This window comes from Periplaneta americana, chromosome 11 (assembly GCF_040183065.1).
Source record: "Periplaneta americana isolate PAMFEO1 chromosome 11, P.americana_PAMFEO1_priV1, whole genome shotgun sequence".
Taxonomy (NCBI): Eukaryota; Metazoa; Arthropoda; class Insecta; order Blattodea; family Blattidae; genus Periplaneta; species Periplaneta americana.
The window spans coordinates 90,803,730-90,828,836 of NC_091127.1; the positions used below are offsets into that span (position 1 = coordinate 90,803,730).

The following is a 25,107-nucleotide window of genomic DNA, read 5'->3' on the forward strand; positions in this document are numbered from 1 at the left end:
ATACAATAAACTAGGGCAGTATTATCATTGCTATTGGAGACAATTACCTCGTCGGAGAAAATGACATTTCTCCAATCAAAGTCTTGTCGAAGAATAGCATACACAGAATGTTACAGGAGACAATTACCTGGTCGGAGAAAATGACATTTCTCCAGTCGAAGTCCTGTCGGAGAGTAGCATACGCAGAATAACCTATGCGAACCAGAGCAATGAGTTAATGTTTCTGTGCCATTTTCAAGCGTAATGACGAGACAGAACGTTATATTAACAGATAGCAGTATTGCTTGAAAGAGAGAGGGAGGTTTATTATTTATTAGAGTTTGGGCATATTCTAAGAGATATCGCCACATAATTATAGCTTTGCGAGACACATATGATGGCAAATTTGTAATAAAAAAAGAAGATTGGGGGAGATTCGAACCTTGAGCTACTACTACTAACTTGTTTAACATACCAATGCCGTGACAACTTACGCTACTGTAACTGTTCATATCGGTTCGCCATAATACATGGTTTTCCTTTTCATATTCGCTCCGGTTGATTTTATATTTATCAATTTTATTATTATTTCACTCTTCAAGGGCCCTGATGTATCTAGAATCAACCCGCCATTCGATTTTATTACATATTTTAGCCTCTTAAACAAAATACAGCAAATTTAAATGGTTTAATTATGTGTTACCTAGTGAACTACGGCGTTGACGAGACGAGCATGCGCAATGTATGTCTCTGGAACTTAGAAATTGTCGGCCGGCCTATTCTTTTTGCCGCTAAGTGTACATATCAGCCAGAACCTCAGTCACCGAATCAGAGGCGGATCGACTATGATAGTGATAGAATGCAATAAGGCCTGTACGATACGATACATGATGGTATAGGCCTACCATCCAGACGATGCGGTATGATACGAAAGGACAAAGTAGGCCTACGATAATGATATGAGATATAATATGATACCTGGTACGTGATACAATACGATACATAATAGAGTGTGATACGATACGAAACTTGATAAGGCTACGACATGATAAGATAATGATACTAAAAGATGCAGATTATTACATGATAGAATGTTGTATTAGTACACTATGTACCACGTCATGATATAGTATTCTCCAGACGACACGAGATTTCGACATGATAAGAGATACAATACGATATAATGCAATAAAGTATCATACGATACTGTAAGTACATAATACAGTACAACACGGTATGATTTGGTGCAATGCGACATAACAATATGATAATTATATAATCATATTATGATACGATGGATTTCTTTAACAACATTTAGGCAAGTTCCGTAAATTTAATTGGATGTTTTGAGAAGGAAATAGATTTTAGTTATTGAAAAATTCATTTAGGTGCGCCTAACCGATATGGCATGCTAGAATATTATTATGCTTAAACAATAGGTCCTATCAATAGATTCTCCATTTTGCAAATCATACAACTAATGCTTATGTACGCACCACACTGATGAGACTTCGTGAGCAGGCACGGTAATGAGGTTGAAGACCTCCAGACTGCAGAAAGATCTATGAACTCGCCGTGTGGGCAAGGTCAAGGCGTCCGAGTTCATTTCCTTCAGCACTACTTCCTCTTATGGAAATCCGTTTTCCCTTGTACACTGTATATAAACGAAACCTCTCACTTCTCTTTGAAATACCGGAGAGCTCCTACCAGTTTTACCTGCAGATACGATCATATGGAGATGATTTTAAACAATGTCCCTTAAACTACGAGCGCTGTAACGCACAGTGTGCAAAAATGCAAATCTAGATTGACAAAATTACGCCTAATAACTTCTCTGGATTTCAACGGATTCTTACGAAACGTTTTACAGATCTTATAGGTAGCACATATTTTTTTGTTTACACACTCTGATTACGTTTGAGTAAGAGGAACTACCCCTTTGTAGGGGGTTATTTTAGACAAAATTCATAACTTCTCTCCTAACAGATCTATATTAAACATTGTGCGAAAGTTACAGGTAGCATATATTTTTTTTGTACAAATTATATTTACGGTTCCATAAGATGAAATAACTCTTTATTACTCCTTTATAGGGGGTACATTTACACAAAATTAACTTAACTCCCACTTGACAGATTTTTATGAAACTTTGCACACGAGTTACAGGTAGCATATATTTTTTATGTACGAACTCTGGTTACATCTGTATGCTACCTGTAGGCGTAATTGTTGTACAAAGTTTAATAAATAAATATTATATAGGAGAGAAGTTATTAATTTTGTCTAAATTCACTATTATAAAGGAGAATTTCCTCTTATGGAAACATAATCATACTTCGCAGACAAAAATATATGCTACCTCTAACTTCTGTATAAAGTTTCATAAACGCCTGTTAGATAGGAGAGAAGTTATTAATTTTGTCTAAATGCAGCCGCAGTCCACCCGTGTGGTCTTGTGGTACGTCTTCACTACCGAACCCAGCGGGCCGACTTCGATTCGCCGCTTCGGACGAGTTGCCTGGGTGAGGTTTTTTCGGGGTTTTTCCCTCGCTCCTATGACGAATATCAGGTAACTTTATCAGGCGTATAGAATCACATTCATTCTCGTCACTTCCTTTCCTCCCCTATCATCCTTTCCTTATCATTCTGTCCCTCTTACTTGGTTTTCAGATCGCGCCTGCGGCGGCCCTCCGAAGCTGCTGACTCTCTCGGCCGGCCTCCGTGGATATTTCAAGCTATGGTAATTGGTGGCCAGCAGCGGAACCCACTCTCCTCCCAACGGGAGAGGGGGCTTTCACCTCAAACCATTGAGACGGAAGAAGGGGCTTAGAACTCTGATCTTTTGTAGGGGAAAATGTGGGGGAGGTCGCTGGCGCGAAGTGGTACACGGATTTGGAAGGATGGCGGGACTGGGCGTCAGGGTTTTAGCGGTTAGGTCGGTTCGGCGTAGGTGGGGTCGGTGGGCTTGCAACTCATCCCAAGGGTGCACAATAGAGCTCAGGTCGCGGTATATAGTGAGGATCACGTAAGTTCAGTTCCCAAACAGCAAATATTTCCGCCTTTTCAGTGTTGCCAACTGTTACCAGATATCACCACATGTAGTAAAATCACGATCCTATGTACTGAATGACTTCTTTACTCACCGTACTTTACCTTAATGTTGGAAGGTTATTCTAAATAGTTTCAATAATAATGAGAAATGTATTGCTATGTTCTATTCTTTTATTCCTTTACATTATTATTAGTATTAGCATTAATAGGTTACTAGACGTAAATATACAACAAAGTATAGTATATAATATTCAAGAATCAAATCTGTTCCAAGACCAATTAAATTATTGTCACTTCACTTCAAAGATTCCAGCGTACATATACTGTACTTCCTAAAGGTAGATAAATTAATAACCAATTGACTTTTGGTTGGAATTCGAATGAACTTCTGATTATCTTTTGAAATTAGTAAGGAAATGGATAATACAACTAGGCTAAAACTGAAATAATAATAAATCAACTTACAAGAATAATTTTGGTCCTTAAAAGCCATAAGTAATTTCACTTCTAGATACCTTTTTAAAGATTTCATTTGTTTGTAAATTGCTTAATAATGTTACACTTACACTTATTATTTCTGGAACTCCACGTCTGTCATTGAAAAAATGTATGATACATAACTGTGAAGTCTCTTTTTGGCTCTTGTGTCCTAAATTTAAATAAGAAAAAACAAATGATTCAAGAAATGTGAGCTGGTGAAAATTAAATACTCAATTAATAAAATAATTACTACCAAAAGAGTATTTTATTAATTCTATACAAAAGATGGATTACACAGAACAGATGGCCAGAAATCTTAGATTTATACACAACATACAGCATGAAACGATCATCAAAAAATGCTTTTTGTACACAGTAACATCTTTCAAACGAAGTGAAATAGCCAATAAGTTCAATAAATATTATGCTAATAAGTAATAACTATAATTAATAATTATCTACAAGCTGTAAAAGGGAATAAAATAGTATATTGTTGTAATTAGGGGGTATGGTTTATTACGTGTATTTATAATTTTAATTACTTTTTCTACATTTAATTATATTTTAATTTCTATTAGATTAGTTGGTGGTGTGGGTGTTAGTTTTATCTGTGTACGTCAGACTATTAAGGAAAAACTGAAAGAAATATTAAATCTACAATCTACTTTATATAACAATATTTAATCAAGAACTGAATATTACTATTCATTTAATAACATAAGACCCAAAACATCTCCAAGTCCAGACAATACACATGCTGATTTTCTTAAATATGTTGGCAAACAAGCAAACTCACTACTTTTATCTTGTAATCTCAACTAAAATACAATATCTGTCTGGAGAAAATCTATACAATATCTGTCTGGAGAAAATCTATCATAACATCAATTTTGAAAAGCAATTATTCAACTAATATCTTTTCGAGTTATCGACAGATACCACTTACCAGTACGATAGCCAAAATTATGGAAGAGATGATTTCATAGATTGAATTGGTTCCTGGAATCTAGTAACTAACTTTCATCTTATTGAGTTGACTTTAGAAAATTACATTCAACAAATGGACAGATTTTAAATTTTAGTCAAGATATTAAAGATATTTTAAACAGAAAACAAAACACCTTAGCAATTTTAATTTATTTTCAAGGATCATATGGCTCTGTAAATATAAATCACTTAAGAAATTGCAAACTTAGGGTGTCCATGATAAAGTGTTACACTGGGTCAGTGACTTGATTATTTGATTCATTGTCACAAATATGTAAATAGAGACAGATTCATCTGGGCTTCCCACATTGTTGTTTTCAGGAATACATTTTCCAATATTAATGTCGATGGTCTAACTAAAGAAATAGGTCTTATGATAATCTCATCATTTGCAGATAATATGGTTGTCTAGAACAAAAAATCACAGTCCACAAATATTAATAAACTGAGCCAAAATCCCAACAGACTTTTTGACTCTACTTGGAGAACTCAAACTTGCTCAATCAAGGGAAACTTTACTAATAAAACACAATCCCAAGTTATTTCAAAATGAATAGTATATAAGTTAACTTTAACAGATGATGTTAAGAAATGTGATACTTCTCCAGACATTTTAAAAATCATTAGAAACGATAAATGATCTGGTCAGTGAGTGACTACATACAGTATTTTTTATAGATGGATCCTGTTTACCAAGCCATAGATGTAGTGGTGTTGTAGTACAATACCAGTATATTCCCTTTTACAGGGAATTATATTCAAACACTTGTTTGCCCCATTTTAACCGTGACAACGCTTTTTAGTTTTTTAAACTTTCTGGTTATTGTATTGTGTTTGTGTTTAGTGAAAGATTTTAGATAAGGGTGCAAATAGCCATAGTAGCTGACGCGCCCTTTTTAAACGCCACTAACTAACTAACTAACTTCAAACACTGACTAATTTTGATAGTGAAAATTTAGATACACTTTTAAGCTTACAAAATCTCCAGTATCAACTTCATAAATCTGAGAAGGCTGTCATACTATCAGATTCAAAATCAGATATTCTTGCTGCAGTATTGGACGTAACAGCATGAAATCTCAATATTTTACAGTGTTTTAATATTTTAAGAAAAATGGTCGAATTACATCGACGACTGGTACTTCTGTGGATCCATGAACTTTATGGAGTGGGAGGTAATGAGGTAGTTGAAAGGTAGCAAAATTACTGTAAGGTTATCTATACCTGCATCTTACCACACTGTTAAAAGAATAACAAGATCAGAACATGACAATGTGGTAACAAAAATCGGAATGATTCTAAAGCAAATGGAAAAAATTGCAATAGGCCATCCAGCATCCGCTCCACGATGGAGGAAAATCCTCAGAAGAAACCAACTAATCAGACCAAATGGGGGATCCAAACTACCCTCGAGTGCAGCTCTGAATTTGCAGGCCAACGAGTCTACCGACTAAGCTACATTGGTGGCTCCACTAAAAATATGAAGTACATGGCACTCAGATTATTAAATTGACAAACCTAAACAATTATTCATCAGTTAAGCTATAAAATATAATACATAGCAAGTAAGTTAATTCAATTTAAAAGTATAAACAATTCAATCAGTTGAAATATACAGAAATTGATAATACATATCATGCAAATTACTTCACATTACAAGCATAAACAATTCATCACTTGTGGTATACAGCCTACTATTTAATTTATAGCACATACAATTCATCAGTTAAGCTATAGGCCTACAGTCTACTATTGAATTTACAGCATATATAATTCATCAATTAAGCGAAACAAAAATATAGTACAATACATAGTAAAAATAATACACCTAATTTAATAACTGAACTTCTATGAAAATCTACAGTGGCAGTACTCATATTATCACAGGCCATGATTGTCTCAAATATTTACAAAGAACTGATATTTCAGAATCTCCCCATGCCATTTCTGAAATCTCAATGAAGATATGGATCATTGTCTTGACTGTTTAACTTTACACAGCTTTCAATCATCTGGTTAAATATTGGAGTGCAAAATAACAAATGACATCAACTGCTGAACACTTGGTATCAATCAACCAACAACTTCATTAGATTAAAGGGGGGAAAAAAAACTGAAAGAATTAATTGTATATAGACACAACACATAAGACAAGGCCGCTTCAGAACAGTAATTGGCAAGGCTCTGTTGTTTTAGGATTCTTATGTAGATTCAATTTCACCTGAAAGAAAAAAGTAGCATCTATAAGTATGCCTAATTATGAGAAATAAGAGAAACGGTTGCAATAGTAGTAGTAGTAGTAGTAGTAGTAGTAGTAGTAGTAGTAGTAGTAATGATAATAATAATAATAATAATAATAATAATAATAATAATAATAATAATAATAGTAATAACTGCAAAGTATGGAAATTAATATTGAAATATAATATCAAAAGGTGATTTCACACCATCAACTCTTATCATTTAGTACAACAAATCTATTATATTCAGTTGCAATCACCAGTAGCTGTTCTTTCCTCCATTTTGTTGTTGGCTGATTTTTCACAAGTCTGCTATGATATGCAGCACTATCCATGACAATAACGCATTGCCCTAATGTTCTCAGGTCAACAACTGTGTTTGCACCCACTTCTCAACTACAGGGCTATTCATAGCACTATGGTAGTCCTGACTTTTCTTTCAATTGCATGAAAAAATTAAATCAGCATCTGCAATAAAAATTATACCTGGGCATATAATTACGTCACATGAATTCACAGCATTTAAATAAAGAAAATAAAACATAACATAACATGACATGAGATCCTCTTTGGTGAAAGGCTTTCCCACGTTTTTATTTAGTCACCAATTTTTATATTTTTGTACCCTGATTTAAAAAATTACTCTTGCCAAATTTATGTAAAATATAAATCAATATAACTTACCGAGTATAAATCCACCTTTCATTCCGGCATCTAATCTTCCACCCTCATTTGTTGGTCTATGAATAACACCATTCATGTCACTGGAAACTTCACCTGGTTTATTTCATGAATAAGTCTCATGAGAGAGACAAGCAATTCACATTGACACTCTTAAGAGACACAAATTTTAAAGACAGGAAAACCGTTCAAGAATTTTATAACTAACCTCTAGTTATAATATGAAACTATTAATTGCAAAACATGTTGTTCCCACCTGAATTCATTACTAGTAGCCTATATTAATTGCAATTTCATATTCCACATAAGTGTTAACCTATTTGTTAGTAAAAAATTCAATCACTCAATGTCTCACAATACATTGAAATTTACCATTCATAAAAATCCAAGTCTCATCCAAGAATACTACGGGTTTAGGGTTCTCACGCTCCACATTTCTTATATATTCTCTTAAAAACAAATAACATCACTTTCTCGTACATGTGTATAAGGATCCCCTTTGCTCCATAGAAATTTCATCTCTTTCAAAATTTTTTTCACCGATGATATGGATACTCTAAATAAATATGTTTCATAATCATCATTCATATGTTCCAGAACTTTTGCTGCTGTTAGTACTTCCCCTGTAACAGTAAATGAAAATTATGCCATATTTTTATACATATGACTAATATCAGAATTACATTGCATAAATCAACACAATAATTCCTGTAACTTCCCTACCTTTATGTAACTTGTCATAAATAAATCTCGCAATTGCATCTTTCGTAAAATCATCAGCATCAGTCACTGGATGTTTACGTAGTCTATGTTTTCCTGGTGTCACAAGTGGGGTCCCCTTCTGTGAATTTATCACATTCGTGGCTGTAGTAAAGCCAAGCTGTAATAACAAACAATAACATAACACTTCTAAAAATTGTTATATCATAAAATTCATGCATGATACCAAAATTTGCAGCTATATGAATAGAAAATGATCAATATGTTAGGTTGGGTCTACGATAGGTTTAAGTAGGCTAATATTTAGGTAATTCTCCAGAAAAGCTACATCAAAGAAGGCATAATTTTATTTTGTTTAATTGATTTCTGTGATATTTACATAGTGATGAACACGTGGTTTTAGTGCACAGCCACAAATACCTTCAGCACAAAAATCCTTTGACACTTATCTGTATATTCTAATGCATTGTTGTAGTCCCTCCCTCAAACTTGTTACTAATTACCAATATAACATGCGAGAGGTCCATGACGAAGAGAAATGGTTAGTTTCCCAGTAGTGCGTCCTCGTCCTCTCGAGTGTTATATCTTAACAAGTACTTTGGGTGGGGTAGCTTTTCTGAAGAAACACCATATTTAATATTACTTAGACCAGTCATGAATAAATTATTCAGCCAGAGTCAACGTTCCTATGCTTTATAGAGTATGTTATATAGTTATTATATAAAACTGAATTATTTTTAAGCACCATAACAGGCCAACATTCATGTAATATTTGCTGCAATATCAAGTTAATAATTACAATATGACTTGTATTTTCTTCGGCCGATGTGGCATGTAAATTGTGATCTAAACGGTTAATTTAATACTAAAAGAGAAAACTGGAAATTTACTTTCGTGCTGTTTGATTATTTGTTCGTCTAATTTGTAAATGTATTTAAGTTATCACCTACTGCAGTATTACAGTATCTTAAATGTATTTAGTTTGGCAATATGAAAATCACTGACTTGATTAAACATCTAGGCCTAACTTAAAAATTTGTTTTGTTTGACCACAATCATGAAATTATTAGTGCAAACTCCTAAAACTGAATGCCACTTTGAAATGTATGCTTAAGAATACTTACTCCTAATAATTTTCCTATTCTGGTTGTAATTGCTGTCTCCGTTAGCATAATTCCTTCTTCATTATCTTCTTTCTTCAACTCATTATACACGTGAACTACAGATTTCTGAAGCGTACTCTGAATGCCACACATTTTCTTCCTTGGAGGAGTCACTGCAACACTATTTCATTTTTTTGACATAGTAATTAAAAAAGTCTAAACACGAAAGAAATTCATTAAAATTTGAAATAATATTTCTATCCATTACCTACGTGCATTATCACGCCCAAGTATATTATATTTATTCGTACTTATCTGACTATTCTTGAATTATAACCACAACGCAACACATAAAATAACTATTATGTATTAATATTAATACTAATATTAATTAATTATTAATAAGTTCGAATTTCACTATCTTCCAGTAACCGGCTGAGAAATCTAGTACAATTTTAATTTCATGGAACTCCAGTACCTCAGCTGCCAACATACCAGTTACAAAATCACTACCATTTATAGTATTTGTCAGTATCGAAATTCGAAACGAAGTTGGCAAAAGAAAATTCAACCTTCAAACTAGAAAATCACCATAATCCACTAGCATTTGTAGTAATGGGGGAAAAATGGTTAGGTTTCACCCTTAGGGTATCAAGTTACCTGGTCTTCCCTATATAAGGATGATGTCCTCCCCTCTCATAGAGAGAGAGAGAGAGAGAGAGAGAGAGAGAGAGAGAGAGAGAGAGAGAGAGAAAAATGCACTCGCTCTAAAGGAGTAGTTTTTCATGTGCAACGTAATCAGAATTTGTACACAAAAAATATGTCCCACATGTAAGGTTGTACAAAGATTTATAAAAGTTTGTTATAATGCAGAGACGTTATGAATTTGGTTCAACTACTACTGTAGATTTGCGTTCTGATGATGATGATGATGATGATGATGATGATGATGATGATGATGTTGACTCCATAAGTACAAAAATTCGTTAGTTACTAAGGACTAAGCTGTAGACAAAATGATAGTATATTCTTTACATGTTTAATGGTTACGTACTCGATTCCCTTCAGGTAAACGAAGATATACTTCCCTTGCCTGTACTTGTTGTGCATGGTGTTAAACTATACACATCCATCATGCTAACCATTTAACAGAAATGTCTCTTATTTTCTAAATTGCTGGTGTTGTGTAAACATCGTTAGGATGAGGACAAAATGGGTCAAAGAATTTAACCCTTCAAACAGATGATTATGATAATAATTTGGATGATGACTAGGTGACTACATAACAAACATTTGTAGGAAAAAAAAAAGCTGCAATAAAAGACAGATCATAATCTAATATAGGCGTATCGAAGAATGAAACTTCTAGACAAGAATGTAATTTTACTATGTTAAGATGATCATTTGAATAATTATTATGCATAATTTATGTGTAATATTATGTCTAGGTAATGTTTCGGACTAATTGTACGTTCTTGAAGCCAGTACTGTAATAGGTCAAGGGTTGGAACCCCGAGGTCGACAGGGTTTTGCCGTTGTGCAAATATTATGCGCCTCTGTTCGTTGTTATTTAATTAATTGTAGACAGGTTTCGAATATCGGGGAAGTCATTAACCTCAATAAAATTAATATGTTGTTAGACAAAACAAAGACATCAAGCGATATTATCGTAACATAGCGTTCAATGACCTATTCCGCAAATTATATTATTATAGGATATAATCTAACAGCACATATCAAACGAAATACTGATTCTTGCAAATCTCTACATTGTCATCCCGCACAAATTTCTTTCTTCACGTCTATGGTACAATACTCGGTAAATCAATCGATTGCAATCCTCAGAGATTTCCGCTGGTATTATCATTCCACCATTTCTCCATTATCTCCACTACTAAAAAAAAGGCTCTGATAAATCCAAAGAGATTGCATACAAGTCACTAGTTCGTCCAGTAATGGAATATGGTGCTGCATGTTGGGATCCTTACAGATTAGAACATATTAAGACACTGGAAAAGATGAAAAAAAACGGGCTCTTAAGCGTTGTCGTAATAATTTACCATTAAAATGGGACACACTCACGGACAGGAGAACGTGAATTCGATTATGCGCAATGTTCAAAACATGCAGAGGTAAGCCTGTCTGGAGAGAAATAAAAAATAGGTTGCAGCCGCCAAATTACTCTTCAAGGAACGACCACTCATATAAATTGAGGGAAAGGAGACAGAGGACGGAAACTGGAAAGTTTTCTTTTCTCAATCTTATTATCAAGGACTGGAATGCTTTACCTGCAGACTTACTAAAGGCTTTACCAATAACAAAAAATGTATTTAAAATAGGATTAAGACTTTACTAATAGACGGTAATATTATATACACATTACTTAAAGGGTATAATTCATGTTTTGTTATTTGAAGTTTCGTATCAGTGAAAAAGTGTGTTGTGTAGGTGAAGTGTGTTTGTGTCAGTAGAGTTTTATAGTTTATAGTGGTAGTGCAAAGTATTTGAATAGCGAAATGTCTTTGAAGTGTTAGTGAAATCAGGTTGATATCAGTGCAGTGAGTGAGTTGACAGCGAAATGAGTGTAGTGCTGAAAGGTACTTATACAGTATATGTATAAACATATCATACTCATGGGTTTTAGTTCGAACTTAGGGTTAAGATACAAAATAGATTTACTTTAAATGTTATTTTAAGTGATCGTGCTTCATTTAATTTGGGACGCTCCTTATTATTATTATTATTATTATTATTATTATTATTATTATTATTATTATTATTATTATTATTATTATTATTATTTATTGTTAGTATTATTATTGGGCTATTTTTTATTCTGTTTATTATTAGGGTAAACTTGGGTCTGTTGGACAGTCGGGCATGTTGGACACTCTGTACTTTAACGTGTTACCTCGCCACTTGTGGGCACCACATTCTGCTAGAAGTCAATGACTGAAGTAGCTACGAGTGGGGTTACTTCCGTCATTGACTTCTAGCAGAATGTGGTACCCACAAGTGGCGAGATAACACGTTAAAGTACAGAGTGTCCAACATGCCCGACTGTCCAACAGACCCTAGTTTACCCTAATTGTCATTATTGAGTGTAATTAGTTACCACTGCCACCGGGTATTTACCCATTTGCAGTGTGAATAAGTACATACAAGTCACCATCTTATTTCCTCTGGATCTTTATTTCAAAAGATTAGATAAATTAAGGAGCGCATGTGAACTTTAAGGAAGTTTCGACAAATAAGCTGCAAGTGGAATGATACCAATAACAGCACGAATGGAAAAATGTAAAGATTAACACATGGTACATGAGTAACAGCTTACACCCAAAATTATTATTATTGTTATTATTACTGTTATTATTATTATTATTATTAATATTATTATTATTATTATTATTATTATTATTATTATTATTATTATTATTATTATTGTTATAAAGACTGTGCTAACTCTACTGTAATTTGTAAATCCTTGAATTTTCATTACCATCAACATCGTATACCAGAAAGCCGAAAGCTGCATACTTTACTATTTTCCATATCATTACGTAGAATACGTTGATAGGAATATTGAGTCAACTTCCCTATCACTTGAGACACAGACTCTGCATGAATCCGAGCCAGATTTTAGCTATAAACAACTTACTATTGTCAGAATTCGTCATCATCATCATTATCATCATCATCATCATTATCGTCGTCGTTCGGACGTGAGTTCGATTCTCGCTTGGGTTGATTACTTGGTTGGGTTTTCTCAGAGATTTTCCTCAACCGTAAGACTAACGAATGTCAGGTAATCTATGGCGAATTCTCGGCCTCATTTCGCAATACACCATGTCGCTATCATCAATCCCAACGACGCTAAATAACCGAGTAGTTGATATAGCGTCGTTAAATAACCAACTAAAATCATCATCAATCATCATCATCATCATCATCATCATCATCATCACGCTGAGCCGATTGGCCATTTCAGCTTCAGAGATTGTCCTCCCAGCGTATTCTCGGTCTTCAGACATACCTAAATACTGCCTAATTCTAACTGCTTATTTTACACCTATTAAACAACTGCGATGGTTATCTAGCGTCTCAGTGAAGTGAAGGTGATAATGCCGACAAAATGAGTCCAGGGTCCAGAGGCGAAAGTTACCCAGTATTTACTCTTAAGGGATTGAGGGAAAACCCCAGAATAACCTTAATCAGGTAACTTGTCCCAACCACATTATGATCCCAAACTCGCTCGTTTCACGGTGGACCCTAAATTCTGTCAGTCTATATTGTAACACCTGTTGTATGGACCTTGTTTATTTCAGACTTAAAATTTCCTTTTCCAGATTTTTTGTTGTTTTCAGTATGTTCGTTTAAATTATAATAATCCGTGGCGCTACAGCCCGTGAAGGGCCTAGACCGGCCAGCCGGCTGCTGGCCTCACGCCCACATGTCGAAGCAGAGGTGGACGATCATCCTACCAGAATGGAGGTATCGTGTGGTTAGCACGATGATCCCCCCAGCCATTATAGCTGGCATTCGCAACCGGATTTCGCTACCTATCGTAGCTCCCCAAGTGCATCACGATGCTGGGTGGGCACCGGTCCCATACACTGGCCGAAATTTCATGAGAAAATTTCTTCCCCCATGTTGACTCCAACCAGCGCGCATTCCGTAACGCGAGTCCTAGGCAGGATGCCTTAGACCGTGACGCCACGGCGCGGGACTCGTTTAAATTAAGTAATTTAAATACTGTCATATTTTCATTTCGTATAGCCTATGGTCTGCATCACTCTATTCAACTTCTCTCAGGAATCTCACTGCTACAGTTTTAAATGTTGTTATCAGAAGTATACGAGCAATAATTGCATAATTATCAGCGCCAACGTATGCAGTCACATAACCAACGTTATCAAATTCTAGTCCTGCAAACATAAAGGCATAAATATTCCTCCTTATCTGAATTCCGTAATGCCAACCCAGAACAATGAAATGGATAGAATAAGTACAGTCCTAAAGTCGGTTTCAAAAATGTATAGAACTTAAATGAACTATAAACTGTAGTATGGTGTAATAAATACTTAGTAGAAGAAGAGGGAAATATAATAATGTTGATAATGACGACAATAAAGACAGAGTTAAACGTAAAGTAGGACAGAAATAGCGTATAACTATGATTTATTTTTAAACATGATGATAACAATGGTAAAATTGGTGGCGATGACAAGGTTGCAGACAAAGATAATATAATGATGATTATTTTTATTAAATTATAATTATGATGATAAACATACTTATAGAATGAAGGATCGGTGGAGCAGAGAAAAATTCTCTCAAGCAGCGGGATTCGAACCCGGGTTTTCAGCTCTACGTGCTGACACTCTACCCACTAGGCCACACCGGATTCCAATTCCGATGCCAGATTGAATCCTCTCAGTTTAAGCTCCATCTCTTAGTTTCCCTTTAGTGGCCAACCCTCATGCACTGTGTAACAGATGTGTGACAGTGGCACAATGTCCAACACACTAATGTGCAGAGGCGCTCATTCCGTCGGATCCCGGCTACTTAGTCACTCCTAAAGAGTGCACCTCTGCACGTTAGTGTGTTGGGCATTGTGCTACTGTCACACATCTGTGACACAGTGCATGAGGGTTGGCCACTAAAGGAAAACTAAGAAATGGAGCTTAAACTGAGAGGGTCAATCCAGCATCGGGATTGGAATTCGGTGTGGCTTCGTGGATAGAGTCTCAGCACGTAGAGCTGAAAACTCGGATTCTAATCCCGGTGCCGGAGAGAATTTTTCTCCGCTCCACCAATCCTTCATCATATGATAACGCAGAATTCCTGCACGGAACTATCATATGTACTTCCGTACATCGCTATAATATACTTATAGAAGTTGACATGAGAGTGATGATAATGATTACGAAAAGAAGGAAAATTATGACGAACCTGAGTGTAAGTTGCGTATACTGAATAGGAATAATGTATACTCGACCCGCTGTTACTTAAAATCATTTCTTCAGCTATATATCTGTACACACTAGAGAAGCCGGAGGGCAGTGGTTTGCTCAACTATAATGGACTTTTCGCTGGAGGCAATGTTTGTCTTACTTTAAGTACAGTCTGAGTACTCTTCAGATCTGGGCAACAGATTTATTGCTTTCACTAAACACAAACAAGTTAACACACAATATTGCGGTAGGCATCTAAATTGCACTTCATATCTCAAAATTTCCATCTTATTGGAATTCTTATGCAGGACTAACCTGTTAACCTTGGAAACTAGTGTATAGGCGATTATACTACATTTATTTCATTGTATTCTAAACCGTACGTTTTTTATACCACACAAGATAAAGCTATACTAGAGCTTGAACTTGAAGTCTATCAGCATCATCGTCATCGTCGTCATAGAGTTTTGCAAGAAAATTAACAAACAGTACTCGCAGATTGTCAGAAAAAGCTTTGTACCTGATTAAGACAGAAAATCATACCGAAGTTGTAGATCTGCACCTCATTAATTGACACCTGAACAGGCTCAAGGCAGACTGGATAACTGTCGTCAGCTTACCGTTAAAGTTATGGATGATAGGTATTTTATCAGGAGAAATGTCACATGTGATGAAAAATGGGTATATTACCGCAACCCTAACACCTCAAAACAGTGAGTCGATCCCGTCAGCCTTCCAAAGTGATCGTTAAAAAAAATTCGGTTCGACAGTAGGATAATGTTATATCTGGTGGTATTTTGAAGGTACGATTCACTGGGAGTGAATTGACACCCAATCGATATAGATCTTTATTCTCAAGAGACAGAAGTAGTTCATGTAGTTTTGAGAGAGAGAGAGAGAGAGAGAGAGAGAGAGAGAGAGAGAGAGAGAGTGAGTGAGAGTGAGGTGGCTCATGCGTTCTGCATGGGACGCGTTCTGGTGGTTCATTGTTCTATTCCCGGACCTACCAACCTGACTAGTCCACACCTGTGGAGTAACGGTTAGCGCATCTAGCCGAGAAACCAGGTGGCCCGGATACGATTCCCGGTCGGGGCAAGTTACCTGGTTGAGATTTTTTTCTGGGATTTTTCCTCAACCCAATATGAGCAAATGCTGGGTAACTTTCGGTGCTGGACTGCGGACTCATTTCACTGGCATTATCACCATCTCATTCAGACTCTAAATAACCAAAGATGTTGATACAGCGTCGTAAAATAACCTACTAAAATAAAATAAATAAAACCAACCTGACTATGGTTTTTCCGTGGTTTTCCACAATGCCGAATTGAAATTGTAATTGCCACATTCCATTTCCCTTTCCCTCCGGTGTAGAAAAAGAATTTAAATTTCATATCCCTCATCTTCTTCATCTCATTCAATAAACATATTCAGGTCAAGACGCATGTCTTCGTTCGCTATATGGGGGTGGGGGGGTCGTCCTCTCCTCAACCGTCCCAGAGTTCCCACCTTCTGCACTATCTCTGCCAGGATTCATTCCTTAAGAGCACTTCCAAGGGCGTTTCGACACCTTGGAAGGGCCGTTGGAATAGAGTCTGTGCTGCTTGGTCACCTTGGCGGTATGAATTTAGGGCGGAAGATAAGGGACCACCATTGGGTGAGCGGGTGAGGGATCACATGCAGCCGGTGGGGTAGTACACCTCATCATCATTCATCCCATAAATTAGCTGCAACTCTGGAGGCAAATTTGCTGGATTTGCGGCATGGGGCGACAGAAGAGTTCTAATTTGTGTTGTATCATTTCCATGTAGCGTCTCTGAATACTGCATTTCTAAAGAATGCAATGTTTTCCATACCTTAAGGACAGTATGTCTCCTTTTTCTATACATCGCTGCTTTACTTAGCGTATGCATATACAACCTTTGCGCCATGCGTTCTCATTGGGGAAGAAAGTTAACTCGCGCGCAGAGCAATCTACCAGCCGCGTTGCCTCCTTCAGCCTGTATGGGATGAAATATGTATTATGCACCGCTGAACTAGCTGAGCCCTCAACCGACCCACACAGCGATCTATTGACCGACCAACCTACTATCTACCTACCTACCGACAGAATTAACCTGCCCGCCTATCCACCTATCCACTAATTTACCTTTCGACTAATCGAGCAAGTTGTAATTTTAATTGATCTCCATAACTTCGTCTAAGTTATGCCTCCATTTTCAGTCTAAAAGTAAATAGAATTCAACAGTAAGAGCTTCTTTATTGATGTGACAGGTGCAAAAGGCGTGATCGGCCTGCACGACATCACGGACAACCGCAACATCTGGCGCATGCTGTCCGCGGAGTTCCTGGGCACGTTCTTCCTCGTTCTCGTCGGCTGCGCCACCATACTGGCGGTCCCCAACCCATCCATCGTTCAGATCGCCTTCACTTTCGGACTCGCTGTCGCCACAATCGCTCAGGTAAGTACTATGTCCTACAAGGCCATTCTGAATCCAATTACAAGAAAGCAGGTCAAAGGCGAAAATTGTATAGTATTCATCCGAGAGGGCTTATAACTTGATAGTAATGGTACCATATTCGCAGTAGTGAGAAGGTCAATTACAGATTAAAGACATTAATAATATGGAAATATCTAGCATCACGTTCGTCTGTGCAAATGAAAATATTTACTTCTCTGATATAGTTGATGACCTAATACAGAATTTCATTTCAGTTGGTCGTAATTTACTGAAATTGTTAAGACCATCCAGTGTCCTGCGTGTTATTACATAATATATTCTCCTTGCACATTAAGCATTTGGATTTTTATGGGGAGAAATTTGTTTTAAATTCTTACACCAGCAATGTCCTGCACACCAACTCAAATCACGTAAATAACAGAATTCTTAATTTTAATATACAGGGACATCATTTTATTTTTACTTAAATTTTTATTGTACCCGAGTTTTTTAATATACTTCACTCCCAACCCCTCTATTAGTAAACTTCCAACCGTCCTACACACATAACCAAGGCCGTGTATGCAGTGTAAGTCGCCTTACCATCATAGTAAACAGTACTGAGTTAGTGAGTATAGTACGTTCCAGAAATATGTTCGCGTTGTCCAGTGACGAAGGGAGAAGGAGAGGAAGACCGAAGAATAGATGGTGGGATTCAGTTGAGGAAGATATGAGGAGGTGCGGAATTAATGGATGGCTACAGTTGGTGAAGGATAGAGCAGTATGGAAGAGGACATTGCAGAAGGCGAAGGCCCACTTTAGGCTGTAGAGCCATGAATGATGATGATGAATGATGATGTCCAGTGACGAAAGATCTTTCAATATTGAATCATATTTTCGCACAGGTACTCTCATCCGTTTGCCTAGGTCGCATCCGGATTTCCTCCACCCGCTTTTGCTCGCCCCTCTGTAAAGGCTAGTGGCTGGGCTGTCGTAGCTCTTTTCTGAAAACATTAATTTCTGTTAGGAATTGGACTTCTACGTAATATTATACAACTGTGTAAAATAGCTTAAATAAAAGGGCCTCGTTAAGCAATTAACTGTCACGTGATTCCCCCCCCCCTTTCTACGAGCCTGCGACGAAAGCACTTGGACGGACAGTAGATAGCATGTCTGAGTAATTTTATCTTTTCGGATCGGGCAGAAATGAAGATTAAATTTACAATACGTAAGGTACTCTTTTATAGAGTAGGTACAGAATTATTTCAACATGAGTTACTAGTGCAAAGACGAAACTGGTAATTGGAATTAGGTACAATAGTCTATAATGCGATAATATGAACAAATGAACTGAAACCTGTATCAAAATGAACGACCACCATTTTCAAAAATGTGTTTGAATAACCATATTTTGGTCATTTTTTAATCTCTATATTGTACGCTAAAGTGCTGTAGACAGTATATTATACACTGCATAATAATGGGTAGCTCAGTTCGTGAGTAAAAACACTTATTGTTAATACAGTACTGTATTTTGATTAAACAAAAACCTAATGAAAATTATCAAACTGAAAATCGCGATATTTCCTAGTTTACGTAAATGGATGAACTACTTTTCTTCCTTCCTATACCTAGTAAGTGATTTGTTTGTATTTTACGCCAGTATCATCGTACTCCAGTCGTGGAAGGGGTTAGCGGTTAGCAAACGGTGTTTTCGGTTCTCAACCGTTAATCCAAAGGTATAGCCAGCTTAAAATTAGAAATGTTAGTAAAAATAAAATGATGTCCTTGTAGAAAGCCCGGTAGGTATATTGAGTTTCAATAGGCTAGATCAGAGACACTGCTTCTCACCAAACGAATCATACTGTACGTCAATACGGAACGTACTGAAGTTTTGTAGAATTGCAGGTCATGTATTAATTGTAATATAGAGCTGTCTCTAACGTGTAGGATTATATAGACTTTATCATAGCTTTTGAATCGTGTTCAGTTCAGAACAGTGCAGCTTGTCGACTAATGGCAGTTTATGTCTTAATTTTAACATATAATAGCTTGTGGTATGAGTTTCTGTAATTCAAACATAGACGCAAATATCGAGCGTCTGTGGCTGAAGTTCTAGCGGTTTCATCCCAGTTCAGGCCGTGAGAGAATTTGTGGTGGAGAGAATTTTTCTCAGGTTACTCCCGTTTCCCTCTACCATTCCACCAACACTCTCCACTTTATCTACACTTCTTTTCTTTCATCATCATCATTATTTGTTTCCTCCATTTCGGCTGCGGTTCGGCATCTAACTTGGACCTCGTGGTATGTGGTCATTAGTTGCAGATGGTAGTGCTATGTATCGTGGACTCTTCTCTGGGCTCATGGTATTTCTTGTGATCGGCTTGAAGTACCGCGGTGATGCCTACGTAGGAAGGTAAAAGGATTCTGCTGGCTATAGGAGATTACGGAGCCGACTCGCAGGTGAATCTGTGGAGCGGGAGAGCCTTAGGACATGTCCGTTATTCCATCCCGGGTAGCACAATGGACCTAACGAAGAGGCCTATATGTGAGGGCAATCCCAGGTCGTGCCCCCCTCCTCTTAAGTGGACTATTATAATACAGAGTGATTCAAAACCTCTGCGACAAACTCTGAGGGGTGATAGATCTAACAAGAAGGAAACATTTTTGTTAAACAACCTATGTCTTTTGACGCGTCGTTTCGAAGTTAACGTTGAAAATGTTTTTGCGCGGGCGTACGTCAATATATGCGAATGTGTGCACGGTCTCAATACCTCGGGACTAGGATAGATGGCCGTATGCAACTTCTAATCACTAGATTGTGCACCAATATGACTGGGTTAAATCCCAAATCACTCCTCAGTGCATATGAAGAGAAGGCATAAGTTGATAATGATTCGTCCGTCGGATGGGGAAGTTAAGCCTGGCGGCTCCCTTGGTGCTATTCGACATGAGTAGGCTATGTGCTGGCACCGGGTTTTCCCTTCTTCATCATCATCACTCATTCCAGACACTACACTTACACGAACATTACACATACACTCACCCTAGTACACGACATAACTCTCTACATATACACATCATGTACAGTGTGGCCCGCCGAAGTGGTGTACAACTAGAAAAGGGTTCACAATCCTGCCATCCTACCCGGATCACGTAAAGTGAAGTGGATAGGCATTGGATACATACATATTCTGGGCTTCATCAGCACGATTTGCATTCAGGATGTTCATGTAGAAAGAAAATCCGGCCTGATTTTTCCATCCATCGCCGAAATGTTTCGTTAGAACGTTGTTAACATCATTTAATTTTGCTTCTCTAATGATGTAGCCTTTGCGAATACCTTGAAGCTCAATATAAATAAAATGTTATGCCCCTTTTTGACCACACTTCTATGGAGTATGGAGTAGGCAAGATATGGAACTCACTTTTGGAGGATAAGACACGTTTAGGAGCATCAACTATATTTCTCCTATTAAATTGAGAGGGAAAATAATTTTTTGGAACATTATTTTGTGACGGTATAGCCTATTTTGCATTGATCATAGAATGCAGTAGTGTACTTATCTGAATTTTCAATTTTTCGGGATAAGACACGTTCAGGAACTATACGACTCAACGACTCATATTTCGTATGGTCACTCATACTAGAAAACATGTCTACCTCGACGAGACGAGTATAATACTGCATTCTTACAAATATACAGGTGTAATTGCAATGAAGAACGTTACTACTGTTGTTTATGAGTGGTCGGCCAATCTTGTATTAGTCTTCTGAGATAAACAAAAACACATCTAGCAGGTTTTCACGGTCATCCAGTATTTCAAAATAGCTATAGCTGCTTCTTGAGGCAATACAAAATACTAACATCATCAATCTTTATACTACGGCAATATTATAAAGACTACGTATATAATGGAGAACGATATCACACGCCTGAAACGAACATTCCAGAATGATTTTGTCTTACTCTGCTATTATGTCATACTGGCATTGAGTATAAATGTTAATAATGAAGACAAGAGATGCAACAACAGTTTTCTCTGTGTAATTGTAAGAAACTTGGTTTCTCTTAATCGTGGACCTTGATAATGCCGACGCTTAAGGTGTGGATGCGAGGAGTTTGTTAGGTGTTAGGTACTCTTGTACGAAGAACAGGTTTATGGGAAATATTCGTTTAGGTGTTAAACGAAATGATGAGCATTTACATATTATCCAGTATGTTTTTACTTAACGATAATTTATAACACGTGTATTGATCAGGATACTGAATGGCAAACATATTTAGAATTATCTTAACACAGCAAATTAGGTCTATGTAAAATAATAAAATTATAAGAATGTATAATTATGCAGTCGGTCACAGTGTACGCAGGGTTGACATATCCCGATTTAAGCGGGATTCTCCTAATGTCCCTGGTGGAATCCCGAACCCCGATTAAAGTCAGTCGGAATTAGTAGAAATCTCGATTTTACATTTATTAGAGAATATAAATAGGTACATTACCTGAATAAATTGACCTTTGAGAAAGGATAATTATGTTTAGGAAATAGTGTTGTCACTTCAGATCAATATAGTCTACCGTAGTTTTTTTAATTCGACCACAGAAGGCGGTAATATTATGTTAGTCATACAGAGAATGAAATTCATGTCCTTAAAAAAATGCTGCTTGAAAGCAACATCGTATAAGTAGCAAAACTTGATTTGTTATACTGAATTATTTCAACATTACAATTGTTTGTTTGTTAAAGTGTATATATGATGACGTTATGCAATTTGTGTTCTTTTGTTTTGTGTGTTTTTGGAAAATATAATTTCAATTACTGCTCCACCATAAATCTTGTAATTAGAACCTTATGCATCCCTCGTATTTATCGTACTGCTCATCCTCCCCCACACGGTGCCTGTGCCTTCTTTACGTTTTTACTGTGGCTAAACGAGACGCTCTACTGTGTGTGTGCGTGCATGCGTGTATGCGTGTATGTATGTACGTACCTATGTATGTATGTATGTATGTATGTATGTATGTATGTATGTATGTATGTATGTATGTATGTGTGTAGGGGAGAGTTGGGTAGTATCGGACATCGGGTAATATCGGACAGTGCGTTTCTTTTATCTACCATCAGATGGTAGTACCTGAATAACATGGTTACGTTGCTGTATGCGACATCATAGAAACGTAACCATGTCAGTCAGGTACTGTCATCTAGTGGTAGATGAAAGAAACTCACTGTCCGATATTACCCGATGTTCGATACTACCAAACTCTCCCCTATGTATGTATGTATGTATGTATGTATGTATGTATGTATGTATGTATGTATGTATGTATGTATGTATGTAGGCCTATGTATGTATGTATGTATGTATGTAGGCCTATGTTGCTAGATTTTCGCAGTCACGATAAATGAAAAATTATGCCCAAATGCTACTAAAATAAGTAATTTTATCTTTAAAAACATATTAAATAGGGTATATAACTTTAGTTTTTCCGCTATAAAAGGCGAAATTGAAATGTCATGCAAAATACGAATATGCCTTTCTGCGAAATAAGAGAGAAATTACATTTTATAATGAAAAGCCAGGATCTCTCTAAAGGCTCCGCCATATAGGCCTACAGGCTCTTATTATTTCTTTTTTCAAATAGTTTGATCACCTATCTATGTTAGCTTTTACAGAAATGTGACATACCTGTTACATTCTTTGTTATTATTCGTACCGTTATCTCAAGTTCAGAACTAATCTCTCTCTGGTGCTGGTAATAGAATATTGGCTGCCTATGCGATCTCTTTAAGTCCAGAGTCGACTCACAAACAAGTTTATATGGTAGGAAATTATTTTGATTGAGTAAATAGATGAGCCTGGATAAAATCACACCATATCTTTGGCAACTTCTTAATGTTCACAATTTCACTGTAAATTTATGTGTTCCTTTATTTATTCATTATTTTCAATAATCTTAATTGTAAAACCTAGAAAATGCACCTGCTAACACATTGATAATATTGAATTTCTACTATCAAACTTCCACAAAAAAAAAGTTTCATTCCCAACTGTACGAAATGCTAAACAGTAACCTTAAAACTGATATCCTAGCATATTAACTGTAGTATTTAATACAAATCGACGATACAGAAGAACATGAGACATATGTCGGTGACTGTGTGTGTGAAATTATTTACGTCTTCACGATAAGCCTACTATAAAACATGAATAAGGTCGAGCGGGATGGCATTCCACACCTTCGCTCTGCTGTGTACACAAGCACCTGCCACCTGCACACAGTTAGTTACACTCAGGTTGCCCGCGGCTCTGGGTTAAGCCGAGTTTCCGTCCTCAAGACGCAGTAGTGCGATGCGGTGCGTTGCGTTCATCTCTAACTTCACATATCTTTCAGACAGACGTTTTCAGAATGGATGAGATGATACAGCAATTGATAGTTATATCAACGTCATCGAAGTTAGAACAACAAAACTATATATTTCTCAGAAGACAAAGATTAATGGAACAAGTCCACACCTGTGGAGTAACGGTTAGCGCGTCTGGCCGCGAAACCAGGTGGCCCGGGTTCGAATCCTGGTCGGGACAAGTTACCTGGTTGAGGTTTTTCCGGGGTTTTCCCTCAACCCAATTTGAGCAAATTCTGGGTAACTTTCGGTGCTGGACCCCGGACTCATTTCACCGGCATTATCAACTTTACCTCATTCAGATGCTAAATAACCCAAGATTTTGATACAGCGTCGTAAAAATAACCTAGTTAAATAAATGAAAAATGAATGCGACAGTTTTCTGTTGATGAATATTAGTCTCCCACACATTTTAAATATAGGCCTTATATAACATACGTAGCATTAAGAATACAAAATTAATAGTATTTCTCCACTACCAGACGGCTCTAGGCATGGATTTCAGTTCAACATTATTTTACAAAAGTCACTTCCAGTCAGATTTATATAAGGGCATAAAGGAATTCAGGAATGGATATCAGGCAAGGGTAAACTTGATCAAGGATGAGAATGGTGACTTGCTTGCAGACTCTCATTCAATCCTGAACAGATAGAAAAACTATTTTGGGCAACTACTAAATATATATATAGGCCAAATAGAAATGATCGGGACGAAATTGAAATACAAACTGCTGAGCCATTTATACCCGAACCCACACTTTCTGAAGTCGAAATTGCGATACAAAATCTGAAAAATTATAAGTCTCCAGGTATCGATCATATTCCAGCAGATTTGATACAAGAGGATAGAGGCGCATTATGTAAGGAAATTTATAATCTTGTACTTGCTATTTGGGGAAAGGAAATTGTACCAGAACAATGGAAGGAGATCATAATCGTACCTATCTTTAAGAAGGGGGGGGGGGCAAGACTAACTGTAGTAACTTTCGAGGAATATCACTTTTGTTGACGTCGTACAAAATTTTGTCCAATATTATTTTGAGAAGATTAACTCCATATGTA

At 36.7% G+C, this 25,107-nt stretch overlaps 1 protein-coding gene and 2 long non-coding RNA genes across 5 annotated transcripts in view; 1 reads left to right on the plus strand and 2 right to left on the minus strand.

Annotated features, from left to right (window-relative positions):
* Drip (aquaporin homolog protein drip) overlaps positions 1-25,107 on the plus strand; it is a 414,839-nt gene that overhangs the window by 57,234 nt on the left and 332,498 nt on the right. For both annotated transcript variants that reach the window (XM_069839752.1, XM_069839751.1), the window contains exon 2: positions 17,467-17,654. In XM_069839752.1, coding sequence (XP_069695853.1) covers positions 17,467-17,654 — 188 coding nt within the window. The remainder of the gene's footprint in view (positions 1-17,466; positions 17,655-25,107) is intronic.
* Positions 4,113-7,530, minus strand: LOC138709180 (uncharacterized). 2 transcript variants are annotated; one of them, XR_011334859.1, is made up of 3 exons: positions 7,422-7,530; positions 6,998-7,205; positions 4,113-6,718 (listed from the first exon to the last, which is right to left on the minus strand). It is a non-coding gene; the product is annotated as an uncharacterized lncRNA (long non-coding RNA). The 2 variants fall into 2 exon arrangements; XR_011334858.1 differs by having other exon boundaries at positions 6,998-7,530.
* On the minus strand, positions 7,633-9,456 carry LOC138709179 (uncharacterized). Its single transcript, XR_011334857.1, has 3 exons — positions 9,263-9,456; positions 8,142-8,298; positions 7,633-8,041 (listed from the first exon to the last, which is right to left on the minus strand). It is a non-coding gene; the product is annotated as an uncharacterized lncRNA (long non-coding RNA).